Genomic DNA, 25,935 nt, shown 5'->3' on the forward strand with positions numbered 1-25,935 from the left:
AGCAGGGAGAGCAACTGAATTCAAGCAAATTGGGGCATCCTGGAGCAGAAATGCTGGAGCACGGGGCTGGGGGGGAGGAGAAGGTGGGGGCTGGGGGCTCTGCTGACCCTGTTATCCCACCGCCCACCCCTCGGGGATCCACGCTGGGCACTGCTGTGCTGGCTCCCCTGGCAGAGCTGCCTGGGCCTGATAAAAACCTGCGGGAGAAGCAAAAGAATCAACTCTGCATGGAGAGGAGAATTAGTTCAGTGCTCTGAGTAACTACTCCTTGGAGCAGGTGGGACTGGGCTTGAGCAAGGAGGATGCTCCTGGCCCTGCCCTGGGGGCTGGGGAGGAACCAGGACAAGGTGGAGAAGTGGGACTATCTCAGATGGGAAGAGCAGAAACACAACAAGCAGCTTTTTAACGTGGTCCCAGGGGCTGCTGGACTGCACTGCTTTGGCAGGAGCATGAAGCTCTTTCTCCCGGGGTGACTGCAGCAACTGAAGGACTCACTTGTTGTCTGCCTGTGCCGTCCTCTGGGGTTTAAAGAGACTGAAGTTTTGCCCTGTTGCAGATGTCTCGTTTTACAGCACTGGCTTTTAAGCTCCAAAATCCCTCATTTGGAGTCCCAGCTGGAGGAGGGGAGAAGGGATTAGAGGGCAACAGGGGCCCAGGTGGTGTCACCTTGAGCAGCATCATTCCCAACCTCCTGACCTTGGATGTGGAGGGAGCACTGAGGCCCCATGACCCGGGGATATCCATGGGATGCTCCAGGCTCCCTTCTATGATCAGAAGCCATCAGATGCTTCCTGACTGGGCTGCAGCAAAGTGCCTCCAACCCTACACTGTAGAAGATAATGTTCAGGCTGAGCCAACACTGCAGTAGGAAAACCACAGGCATGGGAATCCCTACGATGAGGCTTTATCCAGGACAGAGCTGAACCATGTCCAAAAACTCCACTGAGGAAAGCAGAAAGGAAATGCACCTATTTATCACTGAAAAATTCAGAACCCTCAAACACTCCTGGAAAGCCTGGCAGGAGACAGTTAGCAAGGTATATTCCATGTTCCTTCCCAACCAGAAAATTCTCTGCCAAATTAATTTCCAACTGAAAAAGCAATGATGTGGCTTCAGCCCCAAGCCTGGATGAAGACAGGCAGTTCCAGGAGCTAATCTCACTGTGGGCAGTTGTGCCCTTTTCTTCTCTTCAGTAGAGATGTTGAGAAACAAATCCCCATTTCAGGAGCTTTGTTTGTTTCTTCGAGGATTTTGCTGAAGTCCCTGTTTCCCAGGGGCTGTGCTGATCTGCCACGAGAGAGGGTCTGGGAGCTCCCTGGCACAGCCAGCATCCATTCCTTGCTGGAGAGGGGGGACCACAGCTGGAGTAACATCCCATCCCATCAGTGCAGAGGGAGAGGAGAGCACCCAAAGGGTCGGCAGCCAGATGTTGGGTGGGTTCAGCTCCCCACGGATGAGCCTGCTGCCAGCCAGGAACCACGGCTGGCTTGGAGCTGCCACCCGGAGGCACCTCAGGCTTTGGGGAGGGAAAACCTGTGATGGGGAAGGGGTCTTGCCTGAGTTCCTGAATCCTCCATCATTGACTGCTCCTGTGTCTCCATGAGAGCCAGGATGGGCATCCAAGCAGCTGGAGCACGAGGGTCAGGCTCACGCTGCCATCCTCGTGCACACGTGTGTGTGTGTGGGGGGGCAGGTTGGCATCCAGAGGGTCCTAGAAGAAACCTTTGGCAGGTCAGGAAAAAGGCACCAGAAAAATGTAAGAAAAGCAATGCAAAAATTTATATTTTATTTGAATTCAAAAATTTAAAATAGCTTTCAAAGTCGGGAAGGTATGTCTGGACACCATGGAAAGCCTCATATACAGAGACAGATAAATTAAACTGTATATACTGCAGACAAGCCAAGTGTATGTATAGATTACATATTTACACTTTTCTGTAAACCATATTTATACATTTTATTACATTTACAAAAAAAAGCTGATCTCCCACTACTGTTTACTACAATAATGAAAAAAACATTTACATTGTGTTTTTTTTTACTGTACAAACTTTTGATTCATAAAAATATATCTCTGTACAAAAGAGGGATTTTTTTTTACTTTTTTTCTTTTTTCTTTTTTTTTTGTTTTCCTTTTTTCTTTTAACTTTTTTATTTATTTTATTTTTTTTTAAACATAATGCAAGTCCTCTGGGCACAAGAATGGAGAATGTCATGGACCAGGTCCCAGCCAGCTTGCAAAAAAATGGGACAACACCCCTTCCACTTCCTTTGTTGCTTGGGCAATGGCAGAAAATGGTACTTACTGGGCTGAAAACAGCAAGTCTGGTCAAAGCAGAGCCTCCCTCCTCCCTGATGGGGTGTTAAAATCTCTGGGGTTCATTTTACCCACCTTGAGTTCTGGATACTGAAAGAGGAGCCAGGATCAGGTGATCGTGGGCAGCAGAGCACCAGGAATTGGGAACAGGGCTGCCCTTGGGATCTGCTCCCATGGCTGCTTGATGGGCTGGGGAATGGGCTGGGGGTTTGGCCAAGGGCACGAATTGCAGAGTAATTGAGGATGGAAGGGACCCATGGGATGAAACCTGGGCCAGGAGAGCAGACGTGCAGCAGGGACCAGCCAAGGAGCAGGGAAACACCCAGTCACGGGAGGCAGCTCCCACCTCTACCCATGAACTGGAGGGGAGAGGTGCCCTGGCCCCAGCCCCCAGTGCCACCTCAGCCCTGTCAGGGTCCCATCCTGTCACTCACCCTTCAGCTTGCTCTGGGGTCCATGTCCTGTGAGCCAGAGGTGCACAGGCAGGGGCAGGCACCACCGCCAGCCCACCCGACCTGCCCGGGAGTTTAGTGCCACAACCAGCTGGAAGATGAAGCCACCTCCTCCTGCCTTGCACTGGCACGAGCTGGAGTGCTCCTGGCTGCAGGGCACGCTCTGGAATGGGCCAGCACTGGGTGCCCATCTCTGGGCAGGCAGTGTCTTGTTGACTCCTGGACTGGGGCTTGGCTCACACATGCACCCACCTCTCAGGAATAGATCAGAGCACTCTGCATGCTCTGGGGAGGTGGCATTTTTTTGGCAGGCTGGCTGTTCAGCAACTAGGCTGTAGAATGCTGCTTACTCTAAGTGCTGAACAAGAGACAGTAGTAAAAAAAAATAATATATTATATACACACACAGAGCAAAAGAACAAACAAAACAGAAAAAAAACCAAACCCAAACCAACCTACCCTGTGGTTTTCATTAGACAAAAACCTCAGCTGACATTAGGTAGGGGAAAGCCAGTGCTTAAATGGATGTAAACACCACCCTTTTTGCTTTAATTCTGTTTTCCTTTCAAGTCTTCTGTAAGAAGCTGCTGCTGCCCTGACACACGCTGCTCTGCACCAGCAGCCCTGCCCTTCCTTCCCTTCCAGCTGGTGATGCAGCTCGTTGAGTTCCCTGACTCCAGCCTGGCCTAAGAAACAGGGACTCAGACCAAACAGACTAAAGCCCCAAGTCAACAAGAGCAGCTCTCCTCTTTATTAGAGGAGGACAGTGTCATCACAGAAGCATCATTCTCTTGTAATAAGGGAGGAAAAATGTCAAGGCGCCTTGTCTGCTCTCATGAAAGCCCGGGCAGCCTTCCTGCCCCTGGGAAATAAAGGGAACAGCTTTGGGTAGAAATTAAAACTCTTATTGCATTGTCATTTGGAGGATCAATATGGAAAGGGCAAAGGCTTTTGAATGCTGCTGGGGGGGCAGCTGGTACTGGCTAGAGTTCCTTTTAAAGCAGATTTTGTCCCTTCGTGTCTGTCAGCAGTTTCCTGCTCGGGGGGTTTGGGCACAGCCACAGTCTGCAGTGCTGGGACAGGACCAGAGATGGGGGGATGTTTCCTCACCAGCCCTGAGAGCTGCCTGAGGAGAACACCGGGCAGAAGAAACCCAGCAAGAACACCCAAAGGAAAATTAAATCCAGGAAAGAGGAGAAAAGGCTGAGAAGTTTTGTTTTTCTCGTTGAAAAGGTCCCATTTGAAAAACCCTTCCTTGCAAAAGCCCTGGGTTATTAAAAACAACAAGGAGATAACCCACTAAACCAAACAAAACCAGTGCTCACCACCCTGTCCCATTCAGGCATTTTCCACCAGCCCCAGTCAGCACCTTGTGCAGTGCAACCTGCTTTTGCCTCCGGTGTCCAACCTCTTCCCAAGAGTGAGGGGGAACTGGTGGGACCCCAGACAGCTCAGTGTCCCCTCCAGAAACATGCAACCAAGAGCAGGCTGTGAAAGCCTTCCCATCACCTCGCCTCCCAGGTCCTCCATTCCCCAGGGCTTGATGTTGAGCTGAGATCCCCAGTGGGGTGGGAGAGAGGAGCTGTGCTGGAGCAGACCTTTGGTTGGCTTCACATCCATGGCAGGATGGAGAGGGTGGGTGAGGACAACAGAGGACAAGCCAGCAGTCTCTCAGGAGTTAACACAAAGTCCAACAAGGTGTAGCAGCTTCTCCACAGCCTCAATAAGGTTGGGAGGAGGGAGACGGGGAGGGAATGGATGGAGACCAGTGAGGTGAAACACAATCATCCACTAGACACCGACCCTGGGAGGAATCTGGGACAACGGGAAAGGAAGGGACAGAGAAGGTAACAGGTTGTTATTACACACAGAACTGCTGGGAAAGCCTGAAACAGGTTTGTTATCTCAAACTGCAAAGGTTTTGGTCCAGAAGCACTCTGCAGGTCCACGGGGTGCTTCTGTTTACAACATTAAGGGACCTCTGTGCCTGTGCAGTAAAACTTTAAAGCTGCTGGGTTTGCTGTTTGGATTTGCTTTGCCCCTGGTCCCCAGGAGGTCCCGCCCCAGCTGGCTGTGAGCCCCTGACACCCAGATGGGGACAGTGGTTTGGGTCTGGCAGGGATCTCCTGGGCAATCAGAACCACGCGGGGGGCTCCTCTGAACCCCTGCTTGGAGGCAGCATTTGAGAAGTGAGGAGCAGGAGGAGAGGGGAGGCCCTGCCCCACCGACTCACCGCGGGGCAGGGGCTATACGGCCGTGCAGACCGTGCTGACTGTGAACTCCGTCTCGTTGGCCATGATGTCTGTGGGCTGCAGGTTCCTGTCATACATGGGGTTTTCAAACGTCGCTCGGACGTTGGTGTTTTCGTGGCCGGCGTAGCCGTTGAACGGGACTTTTGGTCTTCTCCTGCAGGGTGGCAGAGAGAAAACCCAGAGAGGTCAGGGCTACTCCTGCTGTCGCCAGCTGAACGGCAGGAAGTCAGTGGGAAAGGAAAAGCTGCTTTTGAAGAGGGCAGACCCCTGGGGGTAAGGCAGAGGGATCTGTAGACACGTCTTACTTTAGATTGGTAGCACTGGCAGCTCCCCGGGCTCTGCCCTGAGCTGCTCCCTCTGCAGAGGGGCTGGCCTGCACCATGCAGAGCAGCAGCATTTCCACAGCAAGGCACTGAGCAGGAGACAGAACTAACCCACAAGCTGTGCAAAGCCAGCTTGGATGCTGAAGTATGAAATTCACTTTGTCTTATCCTACCTAATGTTGCAACAGATCTTACTAATGGCCATAAAAACCCTCAACACCCTCCTCTCCTAACACCCTCGCCCCTCCACGCATTCTTCTCCATTATTTTTTCACCTTCTGAATCAAATGAGAAACCAAGTCTAGGGGGAGTGCTTTGAAGTCAAGCTCACAAACGTTTCCACCAGCCCCTCAATTTGTTTCCCCTGCTGGCGTCGCTCCTGAAACCCACCTGTGTTTGTAGAGATAAAGCACAAACCCTGCAATAATCAGGGCTATGAAAGGCACAAGAATGGCAGCTGCCACAGAACTGCTGTTGGATGCAAAATGGTGTCCTATTGATTCTGGATCATTTTCCATCATGCTGATGTCTGAAACACAGCAGAAGGAAACACATTTCAGCACAGTGCCGCGGGAAATGGGGTTTGCTTCTGTTACAGGTGGCATCTTCAAAGACAGAACAAGATGGTTACAAGTGTTGATGGAAAAGGTAATCAAAAGCTTCTGAGCTGCATTGAAGAATCGTTTGCGGGTCCAGTCTAGCTTAGACATCATTGTTTATTTAGAACTGCAATTAAAGAGAGATGTGCATAGATTTATCTTACCAAAATGCTCAAACTTGGATGCTTAAGGTTAGGCTTTAAGGGAGACTTTCAAAGGCTGCAATAATGAGCATCTAATTCCCTATAAAGGCGACAAGACTTCGAGGTCAAATTCAAAAAATGCTAAAGAGATTGGAGAGCTCAAGCCACATTTTAAGAGATATTTAGGAGCTTAGACCCTGGGCTGTCTAAGCTCTCAAGTGCCTCTGTGACTTTTGAAAGTGGTAGCAGTGGGACTTGAGCTTTTAGGTCCAACATCTGGCAACCTGGAGAAGAAGAAGTGTCCAGGTGTTCTCTGTGCCTCCAAACCCTGTCTTTGAACGACAATCTGTTTGTTTAAATGCCTCACTTTGACTCTAAATTACAAATGATGCTATTGTGTTATTTGTCTCCCCCAAATCTTGTGTGATCCAAGTTAAGGATGGGTTTAGTTGCTCTTGCCAGAATACCCAGTGTTCAATGTATTTTGTGTTTAAACACCAGCCAGGGCAGAGCTGCTGCATCCAACCTACAGGGAGGAATGGGAGGAGAGGAAGGAACAGCCTGCAAGGTGGGAAAGAGACCCTCCTCCCTGTTCAGCCTGACTCCACTACACCTCAAATGTGATAGAACAAAAGCTGTTTCAGCTGCCACCAGCTGGGATACAGAGGCTTGAGGACACCCAACTTCCCAACCCCAGTGGCTGGTTTGGGGGTTGCCAGATGCCTTATAAGCAACACGTGGGGATGGAGCTGGAAAGGGGCAGGTTCAACATGAGGGTTCAAAACCAGCTAGAAAGATCAGGGTTGAAAAATAAAGGCAAGGAGAGGCGAAATGTTCCCTGCTTGAAAACCTCCATTACCAGCACAATCACAGGGTGAAGCAATCAAGGGGAAAAAGCAGTTACCAAGTCTCTGGAGGCCAAACTGCCCGAAGCCTTTGCCACGAACAAAGCCCTGGTACACAAAGGTGCCACTTGACGACTCTGAGGAGACCTGCAAGGACAGGAGAGGTGAACTCAAGGGATCTGTTCAACACTTCCCGGGGTTTTTAGCACCCATCTTGTCACTGTCTCTTTCAGGTTCAGGCACAGAGTTAATTTGATTCAATTCTCCAGAAAATCACAGTATTTTTTTCAGAAGTCTGACTGCCCAACAACTTGTGAAGAGTCTCACATCTCAAAGGAATGGTGGGGGGGAATCTTGTTTGCATTAAACCACAGAGCCTGTTGCTGATTCAACAGGGACAGCAAAGGCTCTGGGCTACAACTGGCCAGGGGTCAGTCAGACACGTTTCTTCTAAGCTCCAGCAGGTCTCTGAAGGGCATGGGAAGCTGGCAGACACAGAGACTGGGGTGAGAAGTTGACACCAGAAGGGCAGATTAGCTCTTCTCACTCGATGTTTAACAGATAGAAAATGTTAAAATGGAATTCTTTGTGTTGGTTTCTCCTTCAGTGACAGCTGGGAGAGTTACAGGTTTGGAACTATAGGGCAGTAAAAAAACAATACAGCTGCGAGGGAGCATGGAAGAGCCAACTGTCACGTCATGTTACCTTGTGTGCTGGAAGAATGCCCTGTGTCCCCTTCAAGCAAGCAGGTCACTGGAGGACAGCAGCCTCATCCTGCTGCCAGCTAAGGGAGCTGTTCCCTCAGCTTCAGTGAGAGAAAAGCTGGGGTTGTGGCAGCAGCAGCAGGAGATGTGTGGGTGCACTTTGTGTACGAGGTGCCCGAGCACTTACGTGTCCATCTAGAGCCCATTTATCAGTTTTGAACTTGTTGGCAAAGATCTCCACTGGCCCTGTTATCTGGTACACCTGGAGGAGTAAGTGCACATCTTCCTTCTTGTAAATGCCTGAAAAACAAGTGGCTTTAATCACTAGATCACAATGACTCTGAGTTTTAAGTAATTAGCTTTCTACATGAGATAGTGGAGAAATCACCTCATCCACTTAGAGTGGACAACTCCTCCTACCAACCCTGCCAGTGGGACAGACCAGCACACAATCCCACATCCACTCCTCAGGATATTAAAGACATTTTGCACATGGGAGCTGACTCAGTTGTTAATGTTTAGATGATGTTGCTGGATCAGTCACAACCTGGTGCTTCATGGAGGGGAAGGACAAGGGGCACTCATGTAATTTGATCTTGTTTGTCCTGCTACCAGTCCACCACCCCAGCACCAAGGGAATGGATGATGGGATGGGGCTGAGCTGCCCTTCAGGTGGAGTCAAAGCAAACTCAAGACTTGGTCTTGGTCTGGAGACTTCAAAGCTTGGTGGTTCTGCAAAGCTCTCTCAGAACATGGACACAATGACAGCCCAGCACGCTGCTCCTCGCTCTGTGAGGCCACTTCTGATGAGTGTAGATCCCTACCAAGGGCTTCACCAGCTCTTACCAGACACCTGGAGCTCCACGCCGCTGTGGTCTATCAAAGTGGCATTGACTTTACTGGTGGCAGGGTCAAAGCTGGTGACCGACAGCATCGCAGGCTGCTTCTTCCCCATGTATTCATAGGAGCCTTTCCAGAGGGAATTCCTTGCAAACACGTCAGCAGGCACTAGAAGCCACAGCAGTTGGGGACACAGAAAAACAAGCACGTTGCCATTTGTTTCCACTTTTTCAGAAATCAAAATAAGAGCAAACTTCTTTCTTTTCTTTGAATTCACAAATAGGTATTTAAATGTCTCGAATCCCACCCGCTCTCTGTGGTATCATCACTGAGTACAAAGCCAAGGAGAGGAGAACAGACAAGCTGGTGACTTCAATTTTGTTGTTTTGACAAAGAAACGCCACTACAGCTTTAAAAATCAACCCACCCCCCAATTAATTTCTTAGGAAAAGATAACAAAACACATTTTTCTTAAAAAAAGCTCTAATGTGAAAACACCCTTGAGGGCCTGACTCTTTGGAGTGCCCTGGGAAGGGTGGTGGATGTTGGAGCCCAAGTCCCTTCAGGCTCCTGTCCGTTCTGCAGGGAAGCAGCAACAAACAGGACGGAGCTGCCTGCACCAGCCCAGCAGTTTCAAGACCTACAAGAACAACGGGGTTCCCAGCTGCCCTGGGGAGGGGATGGACCTGGTGAGGTCCAGGCCTAGGCTGGCAGACCCACGGAAGAGCCAGCCTTGCTCCTGTACCTGCCACCTTGGCGAGCGGCGGGTCCCGCGCCGTGCCCACCGGCCTCCCGCTGGGGCGGACATCAGCTGGAAGAGAGGAGCAAACTGCTGGTGAATACTGGGGTGTCTGAGCCTGCTGAGACATTTCTGCTGTGCTGGTGGTAACAGAGGACAGCCCTGGGCCAGCACTGCTCACACAGAACGTGGCTGCACGAGGGCTTTGGATGAGTTCCTGCCCAGCCCACGTGAAGGTTTCAGTTCCTGCCACCCGCTCCCAACCAGTGTGCAGAGAGAGCTCCCATGCTCCACGAGAGCCACACAGCTCTCTGCCACGACTTGTTCCTGATCTAAGACTCTGAGGTAGCAACGAGAGGCAAGGAACAATCTTTGCCTTGTGCAGATGCTTCTAGATCCAAACCACCAGGCAGGAAACCCCCCGGCTGTCTCTCCCCCAGGACCTGCACAGCACCTCCCAGAGCTGTGGTCTCCACAGCCAGCTCAGCTGAGCAACCACACGACTGCTGGGGTGGGTCTGGGAGAAAAGCCCTTTTCTCCCCACTGCAGAGGTGCAGGCAAACACAAAACCAGGGTTGTGCTGCTGGAGTTTTTACCAAGGCAAATGGGAGGTTTTCCTGTCCAGCTGCCGTCAGCTTTGCAGGTCCGGTGCTCAGACCCTCCGGTGAGATAGTACCCGCTCTGGCAGGAGTAGATCAAGGTGTACCCCAGAGATGGCAAATCCAGAGCACCAACATTGGCGTGGGAGGGGGTCTCGGGCTGCTTGCAGTGGTGAGCTGAAAAGCACCAGGAGAACAGAGATGATGAGAGACAGCTCCAGGCACACACAGCAAGACAGAAGGGTGACACCGTGATGTCAGCAGGGACAGAAATCTCTCAGAAGAGCATTTTTCAGCAGAAGCTTCTCTGCTTGTTGAGGGAGACAATCCCATGCAGTGTCTGGATTCTTCCCAGCCAGGGGAATTAATGAGACTGTTTCCCAGGCCCTGCTGCCCAGATTGCTGTTTCTGGCTAAAGCTCTCAGGGGATCCTGTGCTTGGTTCCAGCTTCCATGAACTGACACTCGGGCTCTGCTGCTCCCCACCTTTTATAGGGAAAAAAGTCAAACCCAAATGATGCTAAATACACCTTTCTCCTTCCTTTAAACTTGATCCCAGCAGTGTGATCCAGGTCTCTCTCCAGACCAAAACTTGCCTTTACAGGGTATCAAGACCTGGTAAATGGAGCCAGTGATTCCAGTGAGTGCATTACAGATCAGGTTTTGTATCACCTCACTTCACAGGCCACTGTCCCACTAGTCATTTGCACCCACCTGTCCATAGGATCACACAGCGAGTCCTCAGTAGTGTGCAACAGTCATCAATTCCTATAACTGCTCAATAACTTTCAGGATTTGGCCCACAGAAATGGAAGCTGGGCTGGCACAGCTCCCTGCCACCAGAGCGAGCACGTGCCTGTGCTGCTCCATCAGGTCCTGCTGTAAATGTGTCACCCCTTTCCTTGAGAAGCTGTGACACAAAATAAATCACAGAGCTGGGATTCTCACTTTCACCCATGCTGTAAATTTGCCCTTTCTGTAGCTCTCAAACTGCTCATGAATGAAAACAAATCCTTGGCAGCCTTCATGAGGTATTATCTTCATCCTCATTTTCCAGAGGATGAAATATAAAACCCAGAAAGCTGAAAGATTGACCTGGACTCACATGGTGTCAGAGGTAGCAGGAACTGCATCCAACTCAGTGCAGCTGATGGAGAAGGCTTTACACAAAGCCTAAAGGCAACAACCCAATCCTTGCTGGCACAGATGAGCCAAAACCATCTTTTATTTTGATGCACCTCTCCTCTGATGCTACGTGTGAGAGGTTTTTAAAGGCAGGTGCCCAGTTGGGCTGCTCACCTCGAGCACATACACAGTTTGGTAATGGAAAAATATCTCACCAATTAACACAAGGGAAAGGGAAAAGCTTTATAACATTTCTGATACAGAGGCCGTGATGGATATTACCACTTAAATATATTAAATTAAACTCCTTCTGGTGTAGCAGGGAAAAGATGACAGACAGCTTAAATAAAGAGCAACACTAGTTAAAGATGAGGAGAAACATGGCTCTGCCTGAGAGCCCTTCTGGCTACAGCTTAAGCCCAGTCCCTGCAGGGCCAGCTCACAGCTTGGCCATCAAACACAGTTTCAGAAGCAGAAAACAAAGTGTCACCTGAAACTACGTAAAACAAGTAAAAAACCTCATCTGAAACCAGAAGTGGCTGCTGCTAGAGCTGTGTCAGGAGAGAAGAGACTGTCTGATCTCCCACTTTTTCAAGACTAGGTTTTCTTAAGAGCTCTCCCCCAGTGACCAGCTCTTCAGAGCCAGCAATTTGCACGGTGAAGCACAGCAACAAAAGGAGGGAACTGCACAGTTCAAGGCCCTGGGTTCCCTTGACAAAACCTCTCCCGAGACTTACGGACGCAGTCGGGCTGGAAGCCGCTCCACGTCAGGTTGGGGAGGCAGGTCCTGGTGGTGGAGCCCTGCAGCAGGTATCCCTTCTGGCACTTGAAAAAGATCATGCTTCCCACCTGTATCAACAGGAGATCAACCACTGAGCTTCCCGGGGCTACGTGAGTCACCCACGTTTGCAATACAACAGTAGGTGTGTAATTTCCCATCTTCTCCATGCCAGCCAGGGCAGGCACCTGCCTCTGCCCTCACCCCCCTGCCAGGGGTTGGTGTCCAGAAAGCCCCTGGAGAGCTGTGGCCTTTCACTGAGCAGGGAGTTGCTTGTTCTAGTGATGGAGGCAAGGCTGCTTTGCCTGTTCAATACACCCAGCACCAGCAAACACAGGTGCTGTTAGCACAGGCTGGAATTTTTGCCAGCATGGATATTCAATATACCCAGTATCAACAACTGCCCTGCAGTCATGCTACAAATGCCAGTTTGGACTTTGAATAGCAAACAGGATCACAAAACCTGACCTGAACATTTTTGAGGTATGCTTGCGTTTTCCAGACTATCCACTTTGTTGCATGTTTTTAACTAAATTCTTATTATTTCAACCAAACTATAATGATACCATGGAGCTCACTCCCTGCTTCTACCAGGTTGCTCCATTACAATGTGCAGCTCTCCCACTGGCAACCCTTAGAAAAGTCACATTTGAGGTGTCTCAGTATTAATTAAAAACTAGAATTAAGTCATTAAAACTCAGGATTAAGATAACTAATTAGAAGCAAAACTGGAAGACCCACTCCAGCAGGAGCAGCCCCATGGAATCAGCTATCCCAGCTCTATGCCCAGCTCCGTGGCAGCAGGAATGGGCACCCACAGGGATGGCAGTGGAGGCTGGAGATGGAGCACCCCAGGGAATCACTTTGGTTTATTCTCTCCTTTCCTCTGATTTCATGCTGTATAGGAACTGAGATTAAGAAAACCACCTGCAGAATGTGGTCTGAAAAGGAATGGGAATTACGCCTCTGTTGTGAACACTAATTACATTAATAATTATTAATCAGCACCTTAATTAATATAATAAATTATGCATTGCTAGTTAATCCGGTATCAGAGCTCTCCAAGGTCTAACAGAGCAGGCTGGGATGTCCTGCTCACGGGGGGACACATTAACCCATGTCAGGACTCAGACAAGGACCAAGCAGAGTGTGTCTCAGGGCGCTGCCAAAGGGCCCCGTGGCCGTGCCCGTACCTGGTATCCCTGGGAGTTGTTCTGCATCCCAAAGAGAGGAACGCCGGGATCCGGACATGTCGTCAGGCTGGGGTCTTGGAAGAGAAGAGCAGAGGCAGTGTTTTAAAGCAGTGGTTGTGGAAGCCACATCAGAGCTCTGCTTGCCCCTGCTCGGGGACATCGTGCTGGGCCTTTGCAGCACGGAGATACTGTGCTACAGAAGGGATACACAGCAACAAGGAAACCCACGTGGATCTTTCTGCTCCCTCACTTGCTCTCAATCTCTCAGAAGATGCAGACACACAATTCCACAGGAATACCTGCTAGTCTTCCAGCATCTATCACTGCCTTCTTTTCCCAGCATGTCAACAGTAGCAGGGCATCAGTAGAACCAAGGTAGAGATGTGGCACTTCAATGTCAGCACCCCAAACCGAACAAAGGAAACAAGCTTCTGTCTGAGAGGCAGCTCAGCAGCAGCAGGTTCCCAGCTCCTTGGGATGCTCCAAGGGATGCTCCAGTGCCCAGCCAGGGGTAGCTCCACCAGCAGGAGCTGGAGCGCAGCAAGATCTCAGTGCCATCAGATGAGTCTGCTCTGCATTCCAGCCTCCTTTCTTCAGCATGCTCAGCATTGCTACCAGAAGGACCAGAAGCCCCACAGCAAACCCCCCTCTACACTTGCTCAAAATGCTCCAGTTAACAGGATTGTGCAAGTCAAGAATAAAGTCTCCACACTCCAATGCAGCAGGACAGAAGTGGCCTCTCCCTGAGCCCGCAGCTGCTGGACAAGGGAGCACAACTTCTGTGCCTCCTGGCACGGTGGTTTATTCTTCTACCTTTATTCCTCTGATCTGACTAATTGGCCTCCTGACACTGAACCATTAAGCACTCGCTGTTGTTGTCCCCAGGTCCTTGGAGCTGCAGAGAGTAACTAAAGATGGGACACAAAATGTGGCTGATCTGGTGCTGCAGGCACCAGCTCATTCATCTTCAGTCATTCAGCTCTGCTGAGCTTTTGTCATTTATCACTGATGCAGTTTCCATGGAAGCCCCCAGATAAATGATAGTGTCTAAAATAAATAAATAAAGGGCCCCATGGCTAGATGTGGGAGCAGGTGATGGATGGCAGAGGATGGAGGGCAGGACCTTGGTGTCCTGGCTGTGTCTGGGGACTCTGCTGTGCTGGCAACCTCAAAAATGGGTGAGATCTGAGTATATACAAGAGCTGGGCGTTCTTCAGAGGAACTTCTCCCTCTTGCCCTCCAGCAGCCCAGGCACTGTGCTGAGGAGCAGTAACAGGGAGGAGATCCTCTTCTTGGATGCACTATGGATTGACCCCCATCAGGGGCAGGAACAATGGGGACAGACACTGAATCTAAGTGGCAATTCCCAAAGAGATGACTTCTTCACCACCAGCCAGTACACACAAACCAAAAGCACAATCCCTCTACATTCTGATCTCCAGGGGAGCAAAACACCCATTTCTGCAAACCCAGAAAAGAAACCCAACGTTGCTACCAAAGGAAAAGCAAGGTGAGTGCTCCACGGCAGAGGAGTCTGCCCTTACCTATGCAGCTGGGCTGGGTCCCACTCCACGTCCCATCGGACTGGCAGAACCTCCGGGCTGATCCCACCAGGACGAGCGGGGCTAAGCAGGAGAAGGAGACGGAGGAGCGGTAGGTGAAGCCTCTGTCCTCCCTCCTGCCCTGGGCGGGGATCCCCGGGTCACCACAGAACACAGCTGCAACAGCCAGAGACACAGGTGGGGGTGATGAACCTCCAGAGCAAGCAGTGCTAAGCAGCTAAAGGTGGGTCTATGAACAGCCCAAACCCCACCCCTCCCTGCCATCAAACTCCATGACTGACGGGGGAATCAGCAGCAGCAGGAGGCGTTGCTGGCTATTTCCTTGGGATTCTCTCTTTTTGTCAATTGCTCTTAATTAACTTCCACCTTCTCCTCCATCTCCAGCCCCCCAGCAGCATGCTTAGCTTTAAAACGTATCTGGAATTGCACGATGTCACATTGCTGAAGGGTTCTGTGTCACACAGAAAGCCCACTAACTACACCAGCTCCAGGGAAAGGTGCAAGGAACACGGTGAGGGCTTTGTGGGATTTCATATGAAAATGGCTATTGTGCAGCTGCCAGCCCTTCAGCCAAGAAAAGCAACTCCAACCCGCCTTTAGCATTCCAAGATTTGAACTCATTTTTGCATTAGCTACTGTATCCAGCACCCAGGTTTCCACCCAGCCAAAGCTCTGCCTCCCTAGAACTTCTGCTGCAGCACCAGGGTGCCCTTTGCCAAAGAGTTTTTTCCTACAGCCTTTGGCAGTTTCAAGAGCCCGGACTGCAGAAGACAGGGCTGCTGGGGTGACAAACAGGCAGTTTTGAAGATGTCTGGTGGACAGGAATGTGCAAGATCTCCAGAGCTGTCACGACCTGTTGTGAGAGGTGGAGTGATTGACTATGTCCCCATGGCTGCCACTGCCTCCTCCTTACAGAGGTGGCAAACCAAGACTCTCAGCAACGTGGCTGCTGGTGGGGGTGGGGCAAACATCCAGACTTTTGGCTACAGGCACTCTGAGCAGCATCATGCATTTCTCCTGGCATGCAAAACTCCTGCTGACTTCCCTTGGGATTAGGGGCAGGAAGGGCAGCAACCAGATATTTAACTTCCATCCATCCTCTCTATGATATTGCCAGATAAGGCAGAACTGATGCTAAAATCAGCTACACAGAGACCAGAGATGGTGGAGAGCATCAAACACTGGGGTTTTAATCCCAGTCCCCCACCCAGCCCATGTGTGTAGCTGCAGCTGGTTGCCCACTCACGGAAGCACTGGGGAATCTCCCCGCTCCAGGTCCCGTTCCCCTCGCAGGTCAGCACGGCGGGCAGGGAGAGCTGGTACCCCTCCAGGCAGGCATAGCTCACACTGGAGCCCCAGCTGAAATCCGAGCCCACCACTTTCCCGTTGGGAATGGCTTGTGGGGATTTACAGGTGATAGCTGAATGGGAAAACAACAGCACACTCAGTTCTCTTGGCTTCTCCGTAAAGTTATTTCCATTAACAAGCAAATTCGTGTAGGATCAAAGTCAGGTTCTGCTCAAAGTCCCATCTCCTGGGACTGACCCAGCAGGGGGCTGTGCAAACTTTTCCAGGTGTGCGTGCAGTTGTGAACCCCAGGATTTTACTTTGAAGTTTGGAGATAACCAAATCCCAAATCTCCAAGTCAGATTTCTGAGCCCATGCTCATTTCCAACCAAAGGTAAGAATCCAGCCTGACTTAGTGTGGAAACTCACCTAAGAGTCCCTGAAAGATTCACACATTTTGGACAACCTGGTTGAATTTCAGATTAGCAGCTGAATCAACAAGTCTGTATTTCATCCACTCCAGGGTGCTGTAATGCAACATTTTTGCAGTGCTTTGCTTTTCAGCTCATGGGAGCACGGGGAAAGCTGCGTGGCTCATGCAAACCAGCCCGGCCTCCAAATGAGACTCTGGCCACATTCTGTATTAGTCCTGCAACATTAGCTCAGTGGACAGAATGAAAGAGGAGCTTAAGAATTGATCTTTACAGCTTCTGAAGGAATTGGAGTGTATTTGGAAGTTTCTGTGTGGTCTGCATTTATATCAGAGTCATGACAGGTGAATTTTCCAGAGTGCTGAAGCCACACACAAATGCTGCTGCAAACTTATTTGTGCTTGGTGGGTAAAACACTCACAGACAGATCCAGCCTGTCCTGCAACTGCTCTATCATTTCCCTTTCCTATCTCTAAACTACAGGGGCAAGCCCAGAACTGAGGAATAATGAAAGGACTTGGAACAAACATTTTTCAGACATTCTTGATGATGTCAAAAAGCATGTGCTCACAAAACACTGCATTTCATTCCTCTCTGATGGGGGTTTTGTGTTAACTCTCTGTGCTTCACTGTTCCTTCTCTGCTACAGGGATAATAGCAATTACCTCCCTCCCAGGCATATTGTGATGATTGATAGACCTAAAGATAGCAAGGTGTTCATGCTATGTTGATAAAATTGTGTAAGTGCCATAAACACAGGGGACAGATGGAATGATAGGACAGAGAAGCTCCCCAGTGGGCTCCAGGCACTACACAGCAGCTGCTGCCTATTACCTTGTCACAAGCTACAAGAAGCCTGTGGTCTGTAAAACTCACAGCCTCCCATGTTTACAGCAACCAGTCTTACCCTTGCAGGCAGGTTTGGTGCCATTCCAGGTCCGGTCCTTCGTGCAGGTCAGAGCAGATGCCCTGTCTGACTCCATCGTGTGCCCGGGGGTGCACTGGAACACCACGGTGCTGTTGTAGGTAAAATCACTGCCCAGCCTGATGCCATTGGCTGGCACACCAGGGTCACCACAGTTGATGACTGCCAAGGAAAAAAAAGAAGCATTTCTGGCTGACTCCCCCTTGTCCAAAACTTCTGGACCTGCAACAACCAGAACCACGACGGTGCTGTGCATTTTCCAAAGCAGGATGGAACCCACTGAGCATGGAGAAGGGAGCCTTTGTGGCACAGAGGATGTGGAGCAGGCTGGGCTACAGCACATGGAGAAAACTTCACTTCTACTCAGTGGAGTGAGCAACAACCTTCATGGCACATTAAGGCCTTCCAAGAAGAAGGATTAACACACATTAAACATTAAAGAAAACCTGGGTCAAACCCAGGCCAGTTGGAAGACAGTTTGCCTGTGGCTCCCCCTCCTCTCTGCACCCTAGTTGCTGTCTCTAGGTAAAAGTCCACATTTGCCATCATCCATGTTCCTGCTGCAGGGACATGCGGGTGGGAAAGGCACCATGATCACTGCAGGTTTCTGAGCTGGGGCTCTGCCTGGGCACACCCTGGAGCAGCAGGAACGCTCACCTTCAGCAGCAGCCTCGGAGAGCCCCCCCCCAGGTCAGCTGACATCTACTCATTAAAGTTATTACAGGGCTCCCTTCAACCAACTGGAAAAAATACAAACCCAAAGCAAGAGTTTTGCATTAGGTGACAGCAGGAGGAGCAGCTGCTGCCAAGTTTCTGGGCACGGTGCCCGTGTCTGCACATCCACACCCAACAGGCCCTGACAGCCCAGCCCCAGAGCCTGGCAGCATCGCTCAGCTTCCAGGAATCCATCCCAGTGCTCACCTGTGCACTCTGGACTGGTCCCAGTCCATGTCCCATTCACAGTGCAGTGCCTGCTCAGCACTCCTGTGGAGTAATACCCTTCCCTGCACTGGTAGATGATGGAGCTGGAGAAGACCAAGCCGTCGTTAAAGATAACCCTGGCATTGCTGGGGGTGCCAGGGTTTCCACAGGATATAACTGGAAAGCAAAATGGCAAAGTTAAAAATGACAACAACAAAAAAAAACCTCAACAAACCCCACAAATAACCCCTCCAAAACCAAACCCCAAGGCTTACATCCTGCAATTGAGGGTTCTCAATCAAAGTAAGGTTAGCTGCAAAGCCCCTGATCCGTTCAGACACAACCAGCTATTCCATGGAAATCAGCTGTACCAATCCACCAGGATCCCTCCCACCACCACCCAGCCCAGAGTGAGGGCTCCAGCTTGCCAGGCAGCACGTCCCAAGGCAGAGTCCAGCATCATGCAGCATGTCCAGCATCCCTGGCAGAGGAGTGAATAAAACCTCCCTCCCTGCAGCCAGGTGGTCCCTGAAGCATCAGCCCTGCTTCTCTCCTGGGGGGATCCAGCAGTTCCCCCCTGCAGCCAAGCCCAGGAGCAACCTCCCATTCCTGCTCCTCCAGGCTGAGGAAGAACTTGTGCCCCCTTGCTGCAGAGACCTAATCCCAGCTCTCAATCTCACATCTGATCCTACAGCTGAACAGAGCAGGTGGTGCCGAGCCTGGAGTCCCTCCATCCTGCAGGAGTGTGGGAGCCTGGAGCTGAGTGAGCCCTTTGCCTCTGCTCCCTTGGGGAAGGCAACAACTTGCAGACTTGAAGGGAATGGCAGCAGCAGAAGAGCCAACTGCTCCCCCACTGTGGCACAGCTCAGTGCCCACCTATATCCAGTTATGTTTTCAGAGGAGGGAGGATGTTGTGGGAATACAATTATAGGTCTGTCAGTGCCCAAGGTTTATGTGTAAAGTACCTCAGCCCCAGAGCAATAAAAGGGCATTGGAGTGAACGGCAGAGCATGGAGCCCTGTCATGACAAAATAAGCACCTGCAATAATTGCATCCAGCCCTCATTTGCTCTGAAATTACAGGACATAAAGGAAAATCACATTAATCAAGGAAAGGCTCAAACCACACACTCCCAGCTCTTTGATTAGGAAATTCCTGGCTCCCATTCTTCCCAGCCAAGAGCCACAATCTGTGAGAGGATCAGTCTGTGCACACACAAGGTGAGCTGTCCTGCCCTGGGACTCACACACAAAATCACACACACACAGAAAATCCCTCACACACACACAATCACACACACACAATCACACACACACACAATCACAAGCCTTTGGCTTTGGGGTCACGCAGCTTCAGGCTCCAGCAGGAACGCAACAAGCACAGATCCCCAGCACAAGGAGAGGAGCTTCCTCTGCCTTGTTGCCTGCTTTGCTGACAGGCTGTTAACACATGAGCTTGATGGAGGCAGATCTGTTTGACAGGAGGAAACTAATAACCATTCTGGGCTGTGTGCACAGAAACTCTGCACAGCACCAAACCTCTCAGAGGTGCCCTCTCATTACCAACTCCTCATGCAACCAACATCTCTCTGATACACGGTGTCATTTCCAGGAGATGCTGGGATAAAAGTCATATTCTATCAACCCAGAAAAAGCTCTAAATTACTATTTCACTGCCTGCTCATCCATCAGCTGGTCTCTCCTGCCCAGCCTTCCCCACCTATGCATGTGGGCAAACACACAGGCGACCCAAAAATACTGTTTTGTGGCTGGAGGAAGACTCATGGCAATGGTTTAATCTCAGTGTGCATCAGCTGTGACTGCACAGGTTGAGGTAGAAAAGAAGCCATAAACCTAAGGATGGAAGTTTTGAACTTTTAAAATAATAATTTAAATCTAAATAGGATCTAATCATGCAAGCAAGCAGTAAGTAGGTAAATAATTATCTTTGGCTTCAGTGGAAGACACAAAATAAATCAGGCTCCAGAAGAAAACTGGTTTTGGCACTAGCTTTTGAACTCATCCTAAGACCCTTGAAGTTCCATAGTCACACCCACTCATGTCTCCTTAAGAATCTCAAACCCAATCACCTTTAAAGTGAAGTAAAATTTAAATAAAATAACCTGAAAATCAGCTGTATTTGACTGGGATTTACTGGAGTTGTTGCTGTGTTATCAGCTCCTTTCAGCACTTCATTGCTTCCTCGGGGTGCTGTGAGGAAGCACTCTGTTCCCTGCTCACTCTTCCAGCTGCAGCCACCAAACCTGAGGGGCTGCTCACCCACCCGAGGGGTGGGAGCTGTGGCTGCTCCCCCCAGGCTGCACGAGCTGCTGCCACATTCTCCCCAGATTCCTCCTCCCGGAGAGGAACCAGTTTTGACTCTTGAGGAGCCATGCTGTGCCTGGGCTGGGGTAGCCCAGGAGCAGGGACATCTGGTGAGAGCTGGAGCTGTTTGTTCCCTGCCATACCCACATTCCTGGCAGGAGTGGGAAGTTTTTGTACACTACAAAGTGGCCTCTGCTATATAGAACACCACAACGCTCAGAGATGCTCCAGAGCTTAGCAATAATTAATTTGACTCCAGTCCACACATCCTCCTTCTGAAAAGCTTATTAAGATTCCCCCTTTGCCTTCCCTTGCTTTTTTTCCCCTACATGTTTTACAGTGAGAAGCTGCTGGGAGAAAGGGAATCTCTCTGGGCCCTGTTGAGGGGCTCAGCTCAGAGCTGGTGTAGCTGTGCATGAAGCAAATGATGCTGCAATGATGGTCCAAGGAGGCCCCTGAGCTCCCCTCAACATGTACCACCATTAGGCAAAGCAGCATCCTCCAGAGCTGAGCAATGGCCAAGCACTTTTAGTTAATACACACTTCAGGTTCCCCCAAGCCCTGCACAGCAAATACCCCCCTGAGCAGGGTGAGCAGGGCTTGTTTCAGGGCTGCTCTGCAGGCAGTGCCCAGGGAAGGCTCCTTCCTGCAGGGAGCAAGCCCTGCTGCTCAGGATCTGCAGCAAGGACTGGTGATGGCCATCAGTGCTCATCCCACTACGCTCCAGGTGGTGTGTGAACAGTGTCCTTTGCACATTTCCCCTCCTCTGACCTAATCTTCTTAAGTGTTGGTCCTTCTTTCGAGCTCTGCTGCCATCTGAAACACTCTGCTAATAATGTCTGACACATCAGGCCAAGCCTCCTGCTGGAACAAGAGACAGCTGAGAGCCTTTGGAGGCTCAAAGCCTTTGCTTCAGGGCTGGTAATTTCCATGCTGTTTAATTTAACCAGTAAACCATAACACCTAACTGTGCAGGGAGAGCAAGAAAAAAGCAGCTTAGACCCAAATCCCAGCCCTGCAACCTCCAGGGCCCTCATGGGTCAAACAGACACGAGAGGAAACTCAGTTTCTTTTCCCAGTTTCGTCACTGTGAGACATTTCTGTCCACTGGAACTGCCAAAGAGCAGCCAGAGCCTCACAGCATTTTGGATGCAGTTTTAATTCACCCAGAGAAACAATAAACATTCTCAAAGTAAACATTCTGCTCCAGTTCTAAGAGCAGGAGGAGGCAGTGTAGGGCCCAGTGCCACTGAGGAGCAACTCTCCTGGTGGACAGAGACAGGGCATCAGGAAGGAGAAAGGAAAAAAAAAACCATCTAACATTTCATTTGCACTTAAAAGCTTGCTGGAAATGAAAGCTAAATGAGGCCTGAAATCTGCAATTTTGAGAAAGCCAGGGAAGCTGCTGTTACTGGGGACAGCAAAGCCAGGCTGAAGCAGGAGTCTCAGGAGTTTCTGCAATTAAGTTACTTCCAAACCATTTGTACATTTTGGCAAAACCAATTGTGACTTCTTCCTGTCTCCCTGGTCCTTTGGTTTTCTTAAAAATAATCCAGTGGATAGAAGGTACAAGGACTCAGAGCAAATGAGTTTAAAGGTGACCCTGGATGAAGGCCAGTGCTCCTGCCTGCACACACGTCCCCTCCGTGGGTCTGAGCCGTGCCAGCCCCGGCTCAGGACACTGATGGTTGAGCTCAGTCCCTCGACTTCAAAGTCAAGTACGTGCTCTGTAAATGGCAGCTTGCTCTCTCTCTGCAACAGAGAGAACAGCTCCTCTCTCCTTCCCTCCTATTTATGCTCTGGGATTTGCACCGTGTCCTCTGGACGTCTGCACACTGACGTGTTCCTCTGCAGCAGGTCTTCATCTCCTGCTGAGCCCCTCTGTGCTCATCCAGCAGCTAATCTGGAGAGCAATTTGCATTGAATTCCCCGGGCAGGCGAGTTCCAGTGACCTGTGAAGCCCCATCAGGCTTGATTTTGCTCAATTTTGGTGGTTGAGAGCAGCAAACAAGTGGCTGAGGCAGAGCTAACGCACCGATGTGAAGAACTGCAGCTTTTCCACATCAGCAGAGATGCTCGTTCCCTCCAGGCACCTGCCTGGGCTCTCAGCTCTCATCTTCATTTGCCCCCAATTCAAACCCAAAATTAATCTCTCCCCTCCCTCTCCTATAAATACCTGTTCCAGAAAGTTGAGTGCAACACTCAGAGAGCAGTCAGCAGAACACCTTGCAGTGCTTGCAACTCGCTGGGAATGCAAATGCCAGGGACATGGTGCTGCTCAGCACTGCAAATTGCTTTCCTGTATTGGCCAGTCAGCACTTAACATTACATGACTACATTATAGGCACAATGTTATTATTATTCATAACGTATGAGAAAAAAATCTGCCAGGGATCCACATTTTGGTGCCTCTGGAACCTGATGAGCTATTTATCCTGAGATTAATGAATAGAGCCTTTTCACCAAAAGAAAAAAAAAACACAAGAGAATGGGAAAAAACCTAACCTCGAGACCTGAGTGTATTAATAACATGATTCAGTGTCTTTTCAATCAAGAGCTCCATCAATTTGGAATAAATTTCCAATTCATTTGCAAACTCTCTCAGAGCTTTTGGCTTTCAAATCAGCTGGAGAGAAGCACTTGCCCAGGTCTCCTTGCGTTTGGTATCCTGCCTTGTTTTGGCTTTTGTTCTTCCCCCAATTGATTTTTAAACACTTTTATAAAACAGCAGCAGTGAGAAACACAGCTCAGAGAAACTGGCTGGGGGTTTATTAGATTGGATTATAGGGTCTTACTTGATTCCTTCAAATGAAAAAATAAGGGGTTTGGGGTTTTCGAATACAAAAATATGCTTACTGGATTATAATTTGCATTTTGCATTTCTGCTTAATGTAAATGACTTGCACGTGCCAGCTCCAGCTTTAAGGGAGGTTTGGAGCTACTGACATTTCTCATTCTGCTGAGTTTCCTCAACAAAGCAACACTGGTACCCACAGAACTTACACCAAAATGGGGCAAGGTGCACACTGCAGGTCAAGAGACATTCACCCCAGGGACTCCTGCAGTGTCAGTCTTGGGGACAAGTGAGGACCAGATCCCAAAGGCTCTTCCCTACTCTACACTTCAGTCCAGGTGTTGGCATAAACACGAATGACCTGAAAACCTTTACACCATCCTGGTCTTCCCTGTACAATGGAGCAGAGCTGGGCACACAGAAGGGTGATGTTCATCCTGCAGCACTGGATAACCCTGCCGTGAGATGTGACCCGCAGGGGTCTGGGAAAGGGGAGAACTGAGGCTCCTGGATGGCCATGGAGGATTTGGAGGAAATGCTGAACAAAAATATTTCTTACAGCACCAGACTGGGCCCGGCAGCTAAAGCAGAGGGGACAGGCTGGCTGTGGCAATGCTGGGGCTTGGTGAGATGCAGCAGAGGACACGGGGTTGGAAAAGTACCTTCACAGTCTGGCTGGGTGCCGCTCCAGGAGCCGTTGGCCTGGCAGGTCCTCTCGGATGAACCCCGGAGCACGTACCCGGGCTCGCAGCTGAACTTCACCACGCTGCCCACAGCAAAGTCATCTCCCAGCCCAATGCCATGGGAGGGGATCCCCGGGTCTCCACACACACCTTGGCTGCTTCCTGTTAGGAAGAGAGCACAGAATCAGCAGAGTGAGCAAGCCCTCGGACTTCTTCCCTCTCAAGTGCATGTGTTCAGAAGCCCAGCACAAGGATTTGGATCTTGTAGCTGACTTGACCTAACTCTGGCTCTCAGTAGAGTGGAGACATTCCAGCTGAAACATCCCCTGACCCAAGGAGCCCCCTGGTTTTAAGCTGGTTGTAAAATCCAGCCATAACTCCTGAATCTCAAGATGGAGCCCTCACCAGCTGCAGCTGCTTTCCCTGGCAGCTGCTCCAGCAGACAGCAGCCTGGTTGCCAGCATCAGTCATGTGGATGGTTCCCCTCCAAGCAGAAATGATGACATGCTCCAAGCCACCCCAGCATGCCCTGTTGTATTTGCAGAAGAAGCTACTGGGTTTGGAGCAGAGAGGCTGGAGGGATCCTACCAAGAAACATCCACTCATACAAGTGGAGAACCTTGGAGCTGCTGCTGGAAGTTTGGGGGACAGGAGGAAGGGAGCAGCTGTACCAGACACTTCACAAGGGTTTTCTGGAGCAGGCTGGAGAAATGCCCACCTCCCCACTGCCTGACACAGGCTCACACCATGCACGCCTGTTCTTGGCTGTCTCTGCTAACGGTCTGTGTAAACACATCTGCCCCCAAGCCAGGAAAGACTATTTCACTCCTGCAGCCAGTAATGACATTCCTGGGCCCTCCTGTGCCTTGCTGCAGGTACAGCCCTCCCAGTGACACGGGTAATGTAAAACATAATGAGCATATTCATCACCTGGGGAATGTACTTGCTTGAAAAGAGGAAGAATGCTCCAGGTTCAGCATTTTCTTTCACACAACAACTTACATCAAAGTCTTTTGTTTCATCTTGCAAAAACTGCTGTCACAACGTAGGGATCCTGCACTCACAATGGAGAACCCCTGGCAGGAGATGATCTGAGCTGCATTTTGCCTCCTTTGTAACTGTACTGCCTGCGTTTGGTGTGACAGAAGAGCCTCTCCCCAAGCCCCTGGGTGGAAACCATGGTTCTGAGGCAGTGGGCATTCACTTGGGTCCTGATGGGAGAGGGCCTGGCCAATGCCACCAGCCTTGGTCTAAAGCTGCCTTGGTCTAGAGTAATTTGGAAAACAATCACACACAACAGGTGCCAGTTTGAACTAGTCAGAAAAACACTGAATGTTTAAAAAAGTTCACCTGCAAGGATGACAGGAGAGACAGTGGAAACCACATGGGGACAGGCACGAATTAGAGCAGAAAACCCTTTGGAGCAGCTACAGATCAAGAACTCTGCTCTGCAGATGAGGCTTCTGAATATAAGAATGACTCCACCTCATTTCTTTTTCCCTTCCAAAGCAGAGGTTAAGCTTGGTTAAGTGGAGTTGCTAAACTTCAGTGGCATAATTAAAAATTAACACTTGTCCCAAATGCTTTGCTCCAGCTGAGCTCTGCTGTGGCCTCTGTGCTCTCCAAGGAACAAGCGATGGGGTAGGGTGGGGAGGGCTTTGCAGAGTGTCCTGCCAGCCATCCAGGGCCCAGCCTCCCACTGAGGCCATCAGCTGAGATTCCAGCACCCTAACTGCAGGGAGGCTTGGCAAGCACATCTCACTGCAGCCCCCACGACTCTGACCCACCCCCCATCAGGGACTTTTTGGCTTCTCAGGACATTTGCAGTGTGAGACCTTTCTCACTCTGGCACGGGAGTGCGGATGGACTTCTGCTGCCAAACTGCTCTCAGTGGAGATGCTGCTGATGTGGAAACTCATTGTACCAGCTTACACTTGCCTTCTGCAGACCTGAGACTGCTGTGGTGCCATAACAGCAGATGTCAGGGCCTCCAAAGGGGCCACACGGGCTTCTTTTATTGGAATGCACGAGAAAGAGGGTCAGATGCTGCAGATGGGGTGCGAGGACCTGATTTTGCATCAGACACGTTCATCCTGCAC

At 50.3% G+C, this 25,935-nt stretch overlaps 1 protein-coding gene across 1 annotated transcript in view; it reads right to left on the bottom strand.

Annotated features, from left to right (window-relative positions):
* Positions 1–3,170: 3,170 nt before the first annotated feature.
* The window catches only part of CSMD2 (CUB and Sushi multiple domains 2), a 262,798-nt gene continuing 240,033 nt past the window's right edge, over positions 3,171–25,935 (bottom strand). The window contains exons 57-71 of the mRNA XM_051638216.1: positions 23,816–23,998; positions 18,036–18,212; positions 17,097–17,276; positions 15,718–15,891; positions 14,454–14,627; positions 12,910–12,983; positions 11,676–11,787; positions 9,812–9,991; positions 9,222–9,287; positions 8,483–8,644; positions 7,824–7,936; positions 6,992–7,079; positions 5,736–5,874; positions 5,004–5,176; positions 3,171–4,585 (exon numbers count right to left, since the gene is read on the bottom strand). Coding sequence (XP_051494176.1) covers positions 5,017–5,176; positions 5,736–5,874; positions 6,992–7,079; positions 7,824–7,936; positions 8,483–8,644; positions 9,222–9,287; positions 9,812–9,991; positions 11,676–11,787; positions 12,910–12,983; positions 14,454–14,627; positions 15,718–15,891; positions 17,097–17,276; positions 18,036–18,212; positions 23,816–23,998 — 1,982 coding nt within the window. The 3' untranslated portion in view covers positions 3,171–4,585; positions 5,004–5,016. The remainder of the gene's footprint in view (positions 4,586–5,003; positions 5,177–5,735; positions 5,875–6,991; positions 7,080–7,823; positions 7,937–8,482; positions 8,645–9,221; positions 9,288–9,811; positions 9,992–11,675; positions 11,788–12,909; positions 12,984–14,453; positions 14,628–15,717; positions 15,892–17,096; positions 17,277–18,035; positions 18,213–23,815; positions 23,999–25,935) is intronic.

The sequence above is a fragment of the Apus apus genome, chromosome 21, assembly GCF_020740795.1.
Source record: "Apus apus isolate bApuApu2 chromosome 21, bApuApu2.pri.cur, whole genome shotgun sequence".
Lineage (NCBI taxonomy): Eukaryota > Metazoa > Chordata > Aves > Apodiformes > Apodidae > Apus > Apus apus.